The sequence below is a fragment of the Somniosus microcephalus genome, chromosome 2 (genome assembly GCF_052327205.1).
Source record: "Somniosus microcephalus isolate GS21.2 chromosome 2, FLI_Smic_1.0, whole genome shotgun sequence".
NCBI classification, from domain to species: domain Eukaryota; kingdom Metazoa; phylum Chordata; class Chondrichthyes; order Squaliformes; family Somniosidae; genus Somniosus; species Somniosus microcephalus.
The window spans coordinates 248,988,730-249,004,394 of NC_140988.1; the positions used below are offsets into that span (position 1 = coordinate 248,988,730).

General features: G+C 43.5%; 1 protein-coding gene across 10 annotated transcripts in view; it reads left to right on the forward strand.

Moving 5' to 3' along the window:
- Positions 1 to 15,665, forward strand: part of pcm1 (pericentriolar material 1) — a 239,363-nt gene that overhangs the window by 18,105 nt on the left and 205,593 nt on the right. For 7 of the 10 annotated variants that reach the window (XM_085970813.1, XM_085970779.1, XM_085970788.1 and 4 more), the window contains 3 exons: positions 1,657 to 1,827; positions 9,239 to 9,355; positions 9,643 to 9,825. In XM_085970813.1, coding sequence (XP_085826939.1) covers positions 1,657 to 1,827; positions 9,239 to 9,355; positions 9,643 to 9,825 — 471 coding nt within the window. The remainder of the gene's footprint in view (positions 1 to 1,656; positions 1,828 to 9,238; positions 9,356 to 9,642; positions 9,826 to 15,665) is intronic. The other 3 variants (XM_085970806.1, XM_085970823.1, XM_085970820.1) reach the window with 1 other exon arrangement.

A 15,665-nucleotide genomic window follows, 5' to 3' on the forward strand; every position in this document is an offset into this window, starting at 1 on the left:
TATCTATAAATAGATGCTGATTGGTTGTTTGATAGTTATTGCGGTGTTTGCTGTAATTGTGCATGTCGATCATGTATTTATCTTAACTGAACGTTGCTGGTTTCCTTCAATCATATATGCCTTCAAGTTACTGTTACCTGTTAGAGGGCAAACAGGTAACCTGTTTTTAAGCCATTCCCCTGTCTGATATTTGAGCATAGGGATTAACTCACTTACTTTAGTAGGTTGGTGCCTCAATTAATATAGCAAGACGGGAATGGATTGCAAACGTGTAAAGCATTGGTCCACCAATATCTTTTTGTATACTAAGTACTTTTTACGCTGCAGCATGCATTTCTGCTGATATCCTATCTGTTAACGATGAATGGCCCCAAAGCCATATTGTATAGTCTCAACCATTGACATTTGTGTATCAAAAATCTACTCTGTCTCAGTTGTTATTGGTAATTACAATGTTACAAAGAACCAAATAGACTGCTAAGTATCACCGAAGGGTTCACATGTTCATAGAGAATCCTGTCCCATATTTTCATTTGTTCGTTCACCTCACTTTTCATGGGCTGAGAGATGAGGTAAACAGTGCACCAAGGAATTCCAAACCTGTGAACTTTTGTATGAAGGATACACAGTATAAACTAACTTGCAGGTGTTGGCCATGTCTCGGAGCATTCTCACCTCCTGAGGTTGTGGCTTGAGCACATAATCTAGGCTGACACTTGAGTGCAGCACTGAGGGAGAGCTGCACTCAGAGGTGTAGTTTCAGATGAGACGTTAGACTGAGGCCCCATCTGCCCTCTTGGGTGAATGTATCATATCACAAGGCAATATTCAAAGAAGAGCAGAGAGTTCTTCAGGTGTCCTGGTCAACATTTATCCCTCAATCAACAACACTAAAAACAGATTTTCTGGTCATTTATCTCACTGCTGTTTTTTGGACATTGCAGTTTGCAAATTGGCTGCCATGTTTCCTTACATTACAACAGTGACTATACTTCATAGAAACATAGAAGACAGGAGCAGGAGTAGGCCATTCGGCCTCTCGAGCCTGCTCCGCCATTCAATGAGATCATGGCTGATCATCCAATTTCAGTACCCTGTCCCTGCTTTCTCCCCATATCCCTTGATCCCTTTAGCCTTAAGAAATATATCCAACTCCTTCTTGAATATATTTAATGAATTGGCCTCTACTGCCTTCTTTGGCAGAGAATTCCACAGGTTCACCACTCTGGGTGAAGAAATTCTGGGTGAAAAGTACCTCATTAGCTGTGAAGTGCTTTGGGAGGTCCTAAGATTATGAAAGGTGTTATATAAATGTAAGTTAATTCTTGAATATAATTTCTGAAAATGAAGTGGGAAAGCATTTTCTTCCGATCACTGCTACTATTTTGCATGTGCCGATGCAGATTGCAGCTGGATGCCTTTGTCAAACTAAACCTGACCTTGTTTCTCAGGTAATGTGAAATTTTGTAAAATTTATCAATTAAGTTCACTAACACCTGCCACTCATACTGACAGACACTGGATCAGGCAGCTAAGATAATTCCCTAACCTTGTAATCCATCTTAAAGTGCACTTTTGATGCATTGAATGTACAGTAAAACAGAAATTGTACAGCTCTTTTTTTAGTGGTCCCCATGTATTTGTTTTGACAAATAGGTTGTGAGTAGACTGATCCAGATTCGGGATTACATCAGCAAGGCTCGTTCTATGCGGGATGACCTTATGGAGAAAAATGAAAGATCTGCTAACGTTGAGCGTTTGTCTCAGCTGATAGACCACCTAAAAGAACAGGAAAAGTCCTACATGAAATTTTTGCAAAAGATGCTGGTATGTTTTGGAACATTCTGATATTTATATTATTTGTAATAAGAATAGGTGTCCCCAGGCTTATGTGCATAACGTCTGCAGTTTGACTTCATATGCCATAAAATCCAATGCAGGGGATACATCATCACACCTTTTGTGCAAACTTTTCGTTCCCACCACTTCACTTTTCTCTCCTGAAGGAGGTGATTCATACTTGGATATGGCTCCCTGGGTGTAAGAAACTTGCATCCCAACCAAGTGGCGAACGATCTGGTGTGCATATAGACTTGCTCAGTTGGCTTTTTGACTATGGAGGACATTGCAGCTAAGCCTGATGATGTCCACATCTCCATTCCAATGAATATTGCTGGAAAGCATTCAGGAATGGGAACACTGATCTCTAATCTCAGTCCTTGGCTGAGATCACCTAACTTCGCATAGTTTAGTGATCCAACTGGGGACCTTTTGTTCTCTGTGGCATAATGGTGCAGTTATCCATTAAATACTGTACAGAAGTATATAGCCACAACTGCATACAGTTAATTTGACTGTGGCACACATTGCACCTAACATTAAATAAATGCAGTTAGTCTATCGTCAGTTGTGGGCAAACTCTTCAATCCATAATTTGTGATTAAAGTTAGTAAGCATTTAGAAATGCATAGGTTACTCAAGGATAACCAATGCAGATTTGTTGAAGGCCAGTCATATTTAACAAATTTAAAGTTGTTTTTGAAGGTGAAGGGAATGAAGTAATTGTCGTGTGTATAGATTTCAGAAGGTGTTTGATGAGGTGTCTCATGAGGTTCGTCAGAAAAGTTTAGGCCTCTGGTATAAGAGGAATTGTAACAGCAGGAACAGAAAGTTGGTTGATGGGCAAGGAACAGAGTTGAGGTAAATGAGCGCTGTTCAGATTGGAGAACAGTTGCAAGTGGTGTACCGGGTTGGGGGGTTCTACTTTTGTTCTTGTTATATGTAGATGATTTGGACTTTGGTATAGCGATCACAATCTCAAAGTTTGCTAAAGACACAAAAGTAGTGAGAAAACAGTGAGGAGAACTGTCAGAGGAAGAGAAGCAGATTAGTGTAATTGGCAGACTGGTGGAAGATGCAATTTAATGTGTAAAAATATGAATTAATACAATTTTGGGAGAAAAACAAGGAATGCAAGTACACTAATTAGAAAAATGCTCAAGGGTGTGGATGAACTGAGAGACTTGCATGTTCAAATGGATAATTGCTTGAAAGTGTGATTGCAGGTAGATAAAGCCATAAAGGCCTGTAGAATTTTGGGTCTTACAAGTAGGGGCATAGGGTGGAAGTAAAGGAGTAATGATGCATTTATATAAAACATTGATTGATTACAATACTGAGTGTAGTTTTGGGTGAATGTCCGTTCAACTGTGAACAAGGCTTTTGCCATCCATGAGCTTATCGTGGATGAATGCATCGACATCAGGGCCCTGACGGAAACTTGGTTGATGGGTGATGACACCTTACCCTTAAATGAAGCCTCCCCGCCTGGCTATACCTTCCACCACTTGCCCTGCTCACCCTGCTGTAGTGGCGCTGTGGCTCTCATCACCAAATCACACCTTGGTCTGTACCCCTACTCCTCCGGCATGTTCTCCTTTAAGCATCTCACCTTATTCCACCCCTTTCACCTCTCATTTTAAATTCTTGTTCTCTACTGCCCACCCAAGTACCATAAAAATGTTATTACCGAGATATCTTCACTGCTTTCCTCCCTCAGCCTCTGCACTGAACGACTTCTCATTCTCGGTGATTTCAACCTCCATCTCAATTCATCATGCTCTCTGTCCTCTGAGTTCACTAGCCTCCTATCCTCCCTTAATCTCTCCCTCCATGTAAACTTCCCAACCCATATTCATAGCCACCCCCTCGACCTTGCCTTCTCGTGACTTCGCTATTTCCATCGTGTCAATCGCAGATAAGGCCATCTCTGACCACTTCCTCGTATCACTCTCCACCCACATTCCCCCTTCCACCTTCCCCCAACCCTACTTCTTTCTGTGTCTGCCCCTGGAAAAAGACTCTCTCCCAACTCTCAATTGCACTTATGAAATCCCAACTGTCCAGCCTTTTGGCCCTCCATTCACGATGACATTTTTGCAGCTACCGATCTTCTCAACCTCACCACCACCTTTGATGCCCTAGTCCCTATTAAAACAATTACTCTCTCTCGCCCTGAACGTTTCCCCTGGTAGAGCCATCATCTTCGCTCTCTTAAGTCCAAGGGACACAGACTTGAACGGATGTGGCGGACAACTGGTTTAGCCATTCACCGCCAGATCTGGCTGGACCACATAAAGCATTATCGGGTCCTGCCTTGTCTGCCAAAATTGCTCACTATTCCACAATCATTTTGGAATGCAAAGATAAATCCCGGCTTCTATTCTCCACTGCTAACTGTCGTCTTAAACCCCTGTCTCCTCCACTCTCCCCTCCGACAACAAGTGTGAGGAACTCATGGACTTCTTTTTCTCTAAGATTGAGACCATCCGTTCAGCTTCCTCTGCCACCTCCCTTCCACTAGCCCACCGGGCCAAACTTCCTCTTGGGTTGCCCCCTACCCTAGCCCTGAACTCGCATCTTTCTCCAGTTTCTCTCCGATCTCCCCTCATGACCTCTCCGCGCTCATCTTGTTCATGAGACCCACTTCCTGCTCCTTCGACCCTATTGCCATCAAACTGTTGACCACCCAACTTCCTTTTCTGGCTCCCATGTTAGCTGACATTGATAACGGTTCTCTCTCCTCCGGCACTGTTCCCCTCTCCCACAAATCTGCCAGAGAGGGGTTTTCCGAGTGGCAGGCAGTGACTAGTGGGGTACCGCAGCTATTCACAATATATATTAATGATCTAGACGAGGGAACTAGATGTAATATCTCCCAAGTTTGCAGACGACACAAAGCTGGGTGGGCGTGTGTGCTGTGAGGAGGATGCCGAGAAACTCCAGTATGATTTGGACAGGTTGGGTGATTGGACAGATGCAGTATAGTGTGAATAAATGCAAGGTTATCCACTTTGGTGGCAAAAACAGGAAGGGAGATTATTATCTGAACGGCAATAGATTGGGAGAAGGGGAAGTGCAACGAGACCTGGGTGTCCTTGTGCACCAGTCGCTGAAGGTAAGTATGCAGGTGGTTAAGAAGGCAAATGGTATGTTGGCCTTTGTAGTGAGAGGGTTTGAGTACAGGAACAAGGATGTCTTGCTGCAGTTGTACAGGGCCTTGGTGAGACCACATCTTGAGTATTGTGTGCAGTTTTGGTTGCCCTATTTGAGGAAGGATGTTCTTGCCATGGAGGGAGTGCAGCGAAGATTCACCAGACTGATACCTGGGTTGGCAGGAATGACGTATGAGGAGAGATTGAGTCGATTGGGCTTATACTCGCTAGAGTTTAGAAGAATGAGAGGGGATCTCATTGAAACTTACAAAATTCTAACCGGACTAGAGAGACTAGATGCAGGAAGGATGTTCCCGATGGTCGGGGAGTCCAGAACCAGGGGTCACAGTCTAAGGATAAGGGGTAAGCCATTTAGGACTGAGATGAGGAGGAATTTCTTCACCCAGAGAGTGGTGAAACATAGAAACAAAGAAGATAGGAGCAGGAGTAGGCCATTCGGCCCCTTGAGCCTGCTCCGCCATTCAATGAGATCATGGCTGATCATCCAAATTCAGTACCCTGTTCCTGCCTTCTCTCCATATCCCGTGATCCCTTTAGCCTTGAGAAATATATCCAACTCCTTCTTGAATATATTTAATGAATTGGCCTCTACTGCCTTCTTTGGTAGAGAATTCCACAGGTTCACCACTCTCTGGGTGAAGAAATTCCTCCTAATTTCTGTCCTAAATGGCTTACCCCTTATCCTTAGACTGTGACCCCTGGTTCTGGACTCCCGAACCATCGGGAACATCCTTCCAGCATCTAGTCTGTCTAGTCCTGTTAGAATTTTATAAGTTTCGATGAGATCCCCTCTCATTCTTCTAAACTCCAGCAAGTACAAGCCCAATCTCTCCTCGTACGTCATTCCTGCCATCCCAGGTATCAGCCTGGTGAATCTTCGCTGCACTCCTTCCATGGCAAGAACATCCTCGGATAAGGCGACCAAAACTGCACGCAATACTCAAGGTGTGGTCTCAGCAAGGCCCTGTACAACTGCAGCAAGACATCCTTGTTCCTGTACTCAAACCCTCTCGCTACGAAGGCCAACATACCATTTGCCGCCTTAACCGCCTGCTGCACCTGCGTGCTTACTTTCAGCGACTGGTGCACAAGGACGCCCAGGTCTCGTTGCACTTCCCCTTCTCCCAATCTATTGCCATTTAGATAATATTCTGCGTTCCTGTTTTTGACTCCAAAGTGGATAACCTCGCATTTATCCACGTTATATTGCATCTGCCATGCTTCTGCCCAATCACCCAACCTGTCCAAATCATACTGGAGTTTCTCGGCATCCTCCTCACAGCGCACACGCCCACCCAGCTTTGTGTCGTCTGCAAACTTGGAGATATTACATCTAGTTCCCTCGTCCAGATCATTAATATATAATGTGAATAGCTGGGGTCCCAAGGACCGATCCCTGCGGTACCCCACTAGTCACTGCCTGCCACTCGGAAAAAGAGCCGTTTATTCCAACTCTTTGCTTTCTGTCTGCCAACCAGTTCTCTATCCAAGTCAATACCATGCCCCCAATCCCATGTGCCTTAATTTTACACGCTAATTTCTTATGCGGGACCTTATCGAAAGCCTTTTGAAAATCCAAATACACCACATCCACTGGTTCTCCTTTATCTATTTTACCAGTTACATCCTCAAAAAATTCCAGTAGATTAGTCAAGCTCGATTTACCTTTTGTAAATCCATGTTGACTTTTTCCGATCCGGTCACTTTTTTCCCAAGTGCTCTGCTATTACATCCTTTATAATGGACTCTAGCATTTTTCCCAGTGGGGTAACATTAGCTACCCGCCAATCCATGGGTACTGTTCCAGAGTCTTATCGAATTTTGGAAGATGACCAGCAATGTGAACCTGTGGAATTCTCTACCACAGAAGGCAGTTGAGGCCAATTCATTAAATATATTCAAGAAGGAGTTAGATATATTTCTTAAGGCTAAAGGGATCAAGGGATATGGGGAGAGGGCGTGGACAGGGTACTGAGTTTGGATGATCAGCCATGATCTCATTGAATGGTGGAGCAGGCTCGAGGGGCCGAATGGCCTACTCGTGCTCCTATCTTCCATGTTTCTATGTTTCATCACCTCTCTCAGAAAACCAAGCCTTGACCCCCTTCCGTCCTTGCAAACTGCCACCCCATCTCCAACCACCCTTTCCTCTCAAGTCCTTGAACGTGTTGTCTCCTCCCTAATCCGTGCCCATCTTTCCCGCAACTCTGTTTGAATCCCATCAATCAGGTTTCCGTCCTTGCCACAGTACTGAAACGGCTCTCGTGAAAGCCACAAATGACGTCCTTTGTGACTGTGACAAAGGTAAACTATCCCTCCTCGTCCTTCTTGACTTGTCTGCAGCCTTTGACATGGTTGACCACTCCATCCTTCTCCAACACCTCTCCACCGTCGTCTGGTGGGACTGCACTCGTCTGGTTCCATTCTTATCTATCTAATCGTAGCCACAGAATCACCTGCAACGGCTTCTCTTTCCGTTCTCGCATCGTTACCTCTGGTGTCCCCCAAGGATCTATCATTGGCCCCTCCTATTTCTCATCTACATGATGCCCCTTGGCGACATCATCTGAAAACACAGTGTCAGTTTCCACATGTACACTGATGACACCCAGCTCTACCTCACTACCACTACTCTCGACCCTGCCACGGTCCCTTAATTGTCAGAATGCTTGTCCGACATCCAATTCTGGATGAGCAGAAATTTTCTCCAATTAAATAATGGCAAGACCGAAGCCATTGTTTTCGGTCCCCACCATAAAGTCCGTTCCCTAGCCAGTGACTCCATCCCTCTCGCTAACATCTGTCTGAGGCTGAACCACACTGTTCGCAACCTTAGTGTTATATTTGACCCTGAAATGAGCTTCCGACCGCATATCCGCAGCATAACTAAGACCGCCAATTTCCACCTCCGTAGCATCGCCCGTCTCCGCCCTTGCCTCAGCTCATCCGCTGCTGAAACCCTCATCCATGCCTTTGTTACCTCTAGACTTGACTATTCCAACGCACTCCTGGCTGGCCTCCCACATTCTACCCTGCATTAACTTGAAGTGATCGAAAACTCAGCTGCCTGTGTCCTAACCCTAACTTGCACCAAGCCCCATTCACCCATCACCCTTGTGCTTGCTGGCCTACATTGGCTCCCAGTTAAGCAACGCCTCGATTTCAAAATTCTCATCCTTGTTTTCAAATCATGGCCTCGCCCCTCCCTATCTCTGTAATCTCCTTCAGCCCCACAAACCGCCCCCCCCCCCACCCCCCTAGCCGAGATATCTGCGCTTCTCTAATTCTGCCCTCTTGAGCATCCCCGATTATAATCGCTCAACCATTGGTGGCTGTGCCTTCTGTTGCCTAGGCCGTAAGCTCTGGAATTCCCTGCCTAAACGTCTCCGCCTCACTACCTCTCTTTACTCCTTTAAGACACTCCTTAAAACCTACCTCTTTGACCAAGCTTTTGGCCACCTGCCCTAATTTCCCCTTATGTGGCTGAGTGTCAAATTTTTTGTCTTGTGGGACGTTTTACTGCGTTAAAGGGGCTATATAAATACAAGTTGCTGTTGTTGCATCATTACAGAGAAGGTATGAAAGCCATATAGCGCATACAGTGTAGATTCACCAGGGATGAGAAACTCAAGTTATGAGGGTAGACTTGACTTGAGATGCTGGGACTATTTCCTCTGGCGCAGAGAAGGCTAAGAGAGGATTTAATAGCGGTTCTTAAAATTATGATGGAGGAAATAGGGAAAGACTATTTTCTTTGGTTGTGACAAACAGTCATCGATTTAAAATCAACACTGAAAGTGAGGAGAGAGATTAGGAGAAATTTCTTGGCGCAGCAGGTTGTTGAAGAATGGAATACTATGCCAAAATGTGTGGCTCAGGTAGAGACCATTCTACCTTTTTAAGAGAAAATGGAATAAATATTTGAAGCATAGGAAATTAGAGGGCAATGGTTGAGAGAGTGGGACAGTGGGATTAATTTTGGATTGTTTTAACAAAGAGCTTATGCGGACGTGGTCACCGAATGACCGTTTTCTGTGTTGTAAACCTCTTTGGTTCTAATTGCAGGTATTGTGATTTTTACTCTGTTGTAACCAGTGAATAAAGTTTACAGTACATATTAAATACATATACTGTAAATACATTTACTTGCATATATTTTCTAAAAAGTAATTGCTATTGTTTATAATCTGCTGACTTGACTTTAATTTTAAAAAATGTTTCAGGCTAGAGAGAATGAGGAGGATGAAGTTGGCACAACAGACTCTGCTGTGGGATCTGGTTCTGTAGCTGATAGCACATCTCTAAACCTTGATGTTCAGTCTGAGGCATCAGATGCAACGGTAAGATGGAAGTAGAATAAGATGTATGCAAGTGCTAAGTTGAGTACACAACTGGTTTTGTAAGATGGACTTTAAATAGTAGAGATTCACAGTCTACTCTAGACAGAAAAAGTTTGGGTATCAGGATTTAAGTATTGAGACATAGATTGTACTGAATATTATCCTCATACTGCTTTTGTTATAAAGGAAGGGTATTAAAGTTAGAGCAGATTTTGTTTAAAAGCTGTTTGTCTTGGGTTTCATTAGCATTTTAATCATAAATGTCTTAACTAAACTGTTTAATAAAGGAGGCATCTCGTAGTCTGAGAGTTCGGCCCCGCATTGAGGACAAGCTAGGAAATACAGCCTCCCAAGCACAGGGCTCTTCAGTTACTTCAACTCCAAAAGGGGAAACTGACAGGCTTGGTCTGAATGACAGGAGAGTCTGGCATAGTGGGATTAATGGCAAGGAGCATGGAATTTCCTCCAAGGTACCATTTCATTGCATAGTCCTTGAAACTTGTAATCTATTAACAATTTCAACTCTTATAACCAACTTTTGTTCTCATTCTTTTTCACTTTAAACTGATCCCATTATTTTTTAAGTCATTTTGAATCTTGGCAATTGTTAAAATGCATGTTACAATTATGTCTGAATTAATTTGATTTAAGATTTGAATTTTATGGGGTTAGAAAAGCATTTAGAACAACCCTGATCCAAGGTTATTTGCTTAATATGATATGTGAAACCCATCATTTTGAAATTCTGTTTGAACTGAGAAACATGTCTATTATTAAGGCCTTTAGTCAAACTTTCCAAGTCTAACTACACCACCAATGACGAATTGTACATTATTCTATTAAAAATGAAGGTTACATCGCTATACGTGAGTACTGCCAAATTAAAGTACTCCTTTTCCCCCCTTCCCCCAAATAAAGTTTTGCAGTAAGTTTTATCCCTGGTAGGATGTTGGTTTCAATCTGCAGTTTCCCTTTTAAGGAGCTGGTCCATTCACATCAATGATTAAGTCAGTCAAGGAGTATCTGAATATGCTGTTTGTAAAAGCTGGTATTAATTTCTGCAACAGGTATTAGGCGTAACCTATATTGATATATGTGGGGTTTCCTGTGTAGGCGTGTGCTGGCAGCAAAATAGAAAGGTAGAACTGAAATGATGTCTCCATGTGTTGGAGATTAAATCTATATTGCCTGTTGGAAATTTTTATTACCTGCTATGGAGTAGGAAGCAATGTTCCCTGTAACCTGCAGCGCTCCAGGGATCCCGCACAGCCGCCTTTTCAATGCGAAAACAGTGCACACATGGTATTTTGAATGGCCCGCGCAGCCCCTTAAAGGGGCCACGTGGCACCAAAAGAATTTACAGGGAACATTTGTAGGAAGCCCAACATATTGAAAATTGCCCACTCTTTGAACACTGCCACCTCAAGAATTTGACATAGGTTTGATACAAATTGTTAATCTTCACTCCCGCATGGTGGCCTCTGGGTTATTACATTTAAGCACAATTTAGATGAGTGTGCTAAGACAATTGAAACTCTGATATTGTTTTGATCCTTTCTTTTTTAAAAAAAACAGAAGTTGACCATGTCAGTCTCTGCATTTATGGTCCTCCGCTACTCAAAAAATGCATCGTTAGCATTTTCAGCTAGTTGAAGATGAGTTTTTAATGTAGATGCCACCCCGAAATGGAAAATGGATAAGTAGAAGTGTGTTAAAGCTTTGTTAATTTAGAAAAAAAAACCACAAATTAAGCTAAATTGTTTAAGTAAGTTTAAAAAAAATTGAGGGACGACGAGTAAAGTAATAAAGATGGGGTTGGAAAGGAAGAATGACCATGCTGAAATATTACATTTAACTTTGACATCATACAGTATGATCTCAAAATTTAAAAAAATATATAAGCAGACATGGGAGCTTTGAAAACCCTTGTACTGCTGGAACTCTTAATGGTTAAACTCATTGAAGGTCTTGTGAAACAATGTACTTACCTGTTTATGAAATTTTAATAGACAATTAGATATTGAGCTAAACATAAGATATATTGTACCATATTTGGTGTAAATTGAAGATACGAAGTGCTAATTTAAATAGTATTGCAGAAGCTTATTATTTACTGGATGTTCCAGTTTGAAATTAAAATTTTCATTATAAAATTTCATGCTTTCTGCATCAGTGAGCCATAAGAACATAACATAAGAACTAGGAGCAGGGGTAGGCCATTGGCCCCTCGAGCCTGTTCTGCCATTTAATGAGATCATGGCTTTGGCGCAGTGCTGTGTATATAATCCATTTAAACTATCATTCTAAATATAAATTTGAAAAGGATAGGCTGCATCTGATACGACAAAACTGAAAATAATTTGAACAAACAATTTTTATGATTGTGTATGATTTGAGTTAATTTCATATATTTGTGTGTTTTAAAATCGTATATGCCTGATTGATAACTTCAGACCTACAGAAGAAACTGGGGAGTCAATGTTACATTGAAGTATGTTTACCCTTTGTAGTGGTTTAATTGAAATAAGGAATGTTGAGTTTTCATGTACTACAGTTATCCCCTTCCCATTGTTTAATTTAGGGTGATAATTGTCTGTGTAGTGATCTTCTGCATTATTGATTCCTCTGGAATTTCCAAAGTGGTGCCTCAAAGTTCCTTGATACAGTAAATTGGGCCAGGTATTAACTGAATAAATTCCAATTTTAGTTTAAGAATTGGTGATTAGACCTGAGGTTATATCTGCTAAAAAAAATATCCATTGTCTGTTTTCAGCTTGTGGATTTGGGTTGGCGGCGGGGGGCAGTGGGTAAGAGAAAGAAAATGACTTGAGCTCAGGTTATAGGGAGGAAGAAAAAAAGTTACATATGTAAACTGGTTTGTTGCCTCCTTTCTTTCACTTCTACCTCCTCCCTATGAATATTCATGGGAAAAGATTCACAACTTGCTGGCCTTCAGAAAAGTGAAAATTAATATTGTGCAGTACAGTTTTAGAGAACGTGATTGCCTCAAATTTTAGGGCTCAGCTATGAGCACTTGATTTTTCAGTAAGTCTCTCCTCTCCAGTGAGAAAGAAAGACTAAGGCCTAGAAATTCACTTGGGCGCGGGCAGCTCGCTCGCGCCCAAAAGTTAGCGCTGGGCGGGGAGGCATTAGCGCACGCCGTATATTCGTCTTCTGCGCCCCAATTCGGAAGCGGGCGCTATACCAGGGTGTGCCCGCCTCCGTTTGGGGCGCTGCAACTGAATATCGGCACGCTAGTTGCCGCAGCGCCACCCGATGCGGTGCGGCAGGCTGCGGTACTGCAGGCCTCCCCCTTCTCTTAAGGGGGAGGTGCCTGCAACGGCCGGAGCCCCGATTGCGAGTGCCGGCAAAAGAGCCCGGCACAACGGAGAAGTGCCGGGCTCCACGGAAACCAGACGGCAATGCCGCGGGGGGGTGGTGGAGGAGGCCGGGGAAGGAGGTGCGGGCAGGCGGCCGCCGAAAAAGTGGCCGGCCGCACCTTCAGCTTTAAAGCGCCCCACTATGGCAGCAGGACGGCCCCGTTTTCTGTTCGCTGTTTGCGCCCGCTTCGGAGGAGGCGGGCGCAAATAAATATGGGGATCGGCGCGGTTTCGGGGCGTTACGGGCCACCGCGCACACCGATGACGTCATCGGTCCCGGCGCAGCGCTAACGGCTACTGCCGCCAATAGCGCTGCACTCAATTTCAGCGCTACCACCCCGCCGGCGCAAAAGACCTCTTTAGGCGCTAAGTGGGCGCAAGGCCCACTGAATTTCTAGGCCTAAGAGAAGGATGAACCATCCGTGGCTAACTAAGGAAATAAAGGATGGTATCAAATTGAAAACAAAGGCATACAATGTTGCAAAGAATAGTGGAAGGCCAGAGGATTGGGAAATTTTTTTAAACCAGCAAAGGATTACTAAAAAAATGATAGAGAGAGAGAAGATAGTTTGAGAGTAAGCTAGCAAGAAATATAAAAACAGACAGTAAGAGTCTACAGGTATATAAAAAGGAAGAGAGTAGCTAAAGTAAACGTTGGTCCCCTAGAGGATGAGCCTGGGGAATTAATAATGGGGAAATGGCAGAGACTTTGAACAAATATTTTGTATCGGTCTTCCCGGTAGAAGACACTAAAAGCATCCCAATAATGGATAATCAAGGGGCTATTGGGATCGGGGGGGGAAACTTAAAACGATCACTATCACCAGAGACAAAGTACTAGGCAAACTAATGGGACTAAAGGTAGACAAGCCCCCTGGACCCGATGGCCTGCATCCTAGGGTCTTAAAAGAGGTGGCTGCAGAGATAGTGGATGCATTGGTTGTAATCTACCAAAATTCCCTGGATTCTGGAGAGGTCCCAGCAGACTGGAAAACTGCAAATGTAACGCCCCTATTTAAGAAAGGAAGGAGACAGAAAGCAGGAAACTATAGACCAGTTAGCCCAACATCTGTCATTGGGGAAAATGCTGGAGTCCATCATAAAGGAAGTGATAGCAGGACATTTAGAAAATCATAATATAGTCAAGTAGAGTTAGCATGGTTTTATGAAAGGGAAGTCATGTTTGACAAATTTGCTGGAGTTCTTTGAGGATGTAATGGGCAGGGTGAGTAAAGGGGAACCAGTAGATGTGGTGTATTTGGATTTCCAGAAGCATTTGATAAGGTGCCACATAAAAGGTTACTGCACAAGATAAGAGCTCACAGGGTTGAGGGTAATATATTAACATGGATAGAGGATTGGCTAACTAACAGAAAACAGAGAGTCGGGATAAATGGGTCATTTTCAGGTTGGCAAACTGTAAATAGATGGGGTGCCGCAGGGGCCTTAACTATTTACAATCTATATTAATGACTTGGATGAAGGGACCGAGTGTAATGTAGCCAAATTTGCTGCTGATACAAAGATAGGTGGGAAAACAAATTGTGTGGAGGATGCAAAGAATCTCCAAAGGGATATAGATAGGCTAAGTGAGTGGGCAAAAATCTGGCAGATGGAGTATAATGTGGGACAATGCGAGGTTATCCACTTTGGTAGGAAAAATAAAAAAGCAAATTATTATTATTTAAATGGAGAGAGATTACAATATGCTGAGGTACAGAGGGATCTGGGGGTCCTTGTACATGAATCACACAAAGTTAGCATGCAAGTAATTAGGAAGGCAAATGGAATGTTGGCCTTTATTGCAAAGGGAATGGAGTATAAAAGTAGGGAAGTCCTGTTACAACTGTACAGGGTATTGGTGAGACCACACTTGGAGTTCTGTGTACAGTTTTGGTCTCCTTATTTAAGGAAGGATATACTTGCACTGGAGGCAGTTCAGAGAAGGTTCACGAGGTTGATTCCAGAGATGAAGAGGTTGTCTCATGAAGAAAGGTTGAACAGGTTGGGCCTATACTCACTGGAGTTTAGAAGAATGAGAGGGGATCTTATTGAAACATACAAGATTCTGATGGGACTTCACAGGGTAGATGGAGAGAGGATGTTTCCCCTTGTGGGGGAATCTAGAACTAGGGGGCATAATTTCAGAATTAAGGGGGCAACCATTTAAAATGGAAATGAGGAGGAATTTCTTCTGAGGGTTGTGAATCTTTGGAATTCTCTTCCCCAGAGAGCTGTGGAGGCTGGGTCATTGAATATATTTAAGGTGGAGATAGACAGATTTTTGAATGGTAAGGGAATCGAGGGTTATGGGGATGGGCAGTGAAGTAGAGTTGAGGCCAAGATCAGATGAGCCATGATATTGAATGGCGGAGCAGGCTCGAAGGGTCAAATGATCATCTACTCCTCTGTCTTATGTTCTTATGTATGTTCTCGCAAGATAGGTGGCCAGTTTTATTCTATGTTAAAATGGTTAGATAATTTTTTAATTATTCGTTCATGGGATGTGAGCATCGCTGGAAAGGCCAGCATTTATTGCCCATCCGTAATTTCCCTTGAGAAGGTGGTGGTGAGCTGCCGCCTTGAGCCGCTGCAGTCCATGTGGTGAAGGTACTCCAATAGTGCTGCTAGGGAGCGAATTCCAGAATTTTGACCCAGCAACTTTGAAGGAATGATGATATATTTCCAAGTCAGGATGGTGTGTTACTTGGAGGTGATGGCATTCCCTGCTGCCCTTGCCCTTCTCGGTGGTAAAGGTCGCGGGTTTAGGAGGTGCTGTCGAAGAAGCCTTGGTGAGTTGCTGCAGTGCATCTTGTATACGGTACACACTGCATCCACGATGTGGTGGATGGGGTGCCAATCAGAGGGTTGTAAATCTGTGGCATTCTCTGCCCCAGAGAGCCGTGGAGGCTAGGTCATTAAATACATTT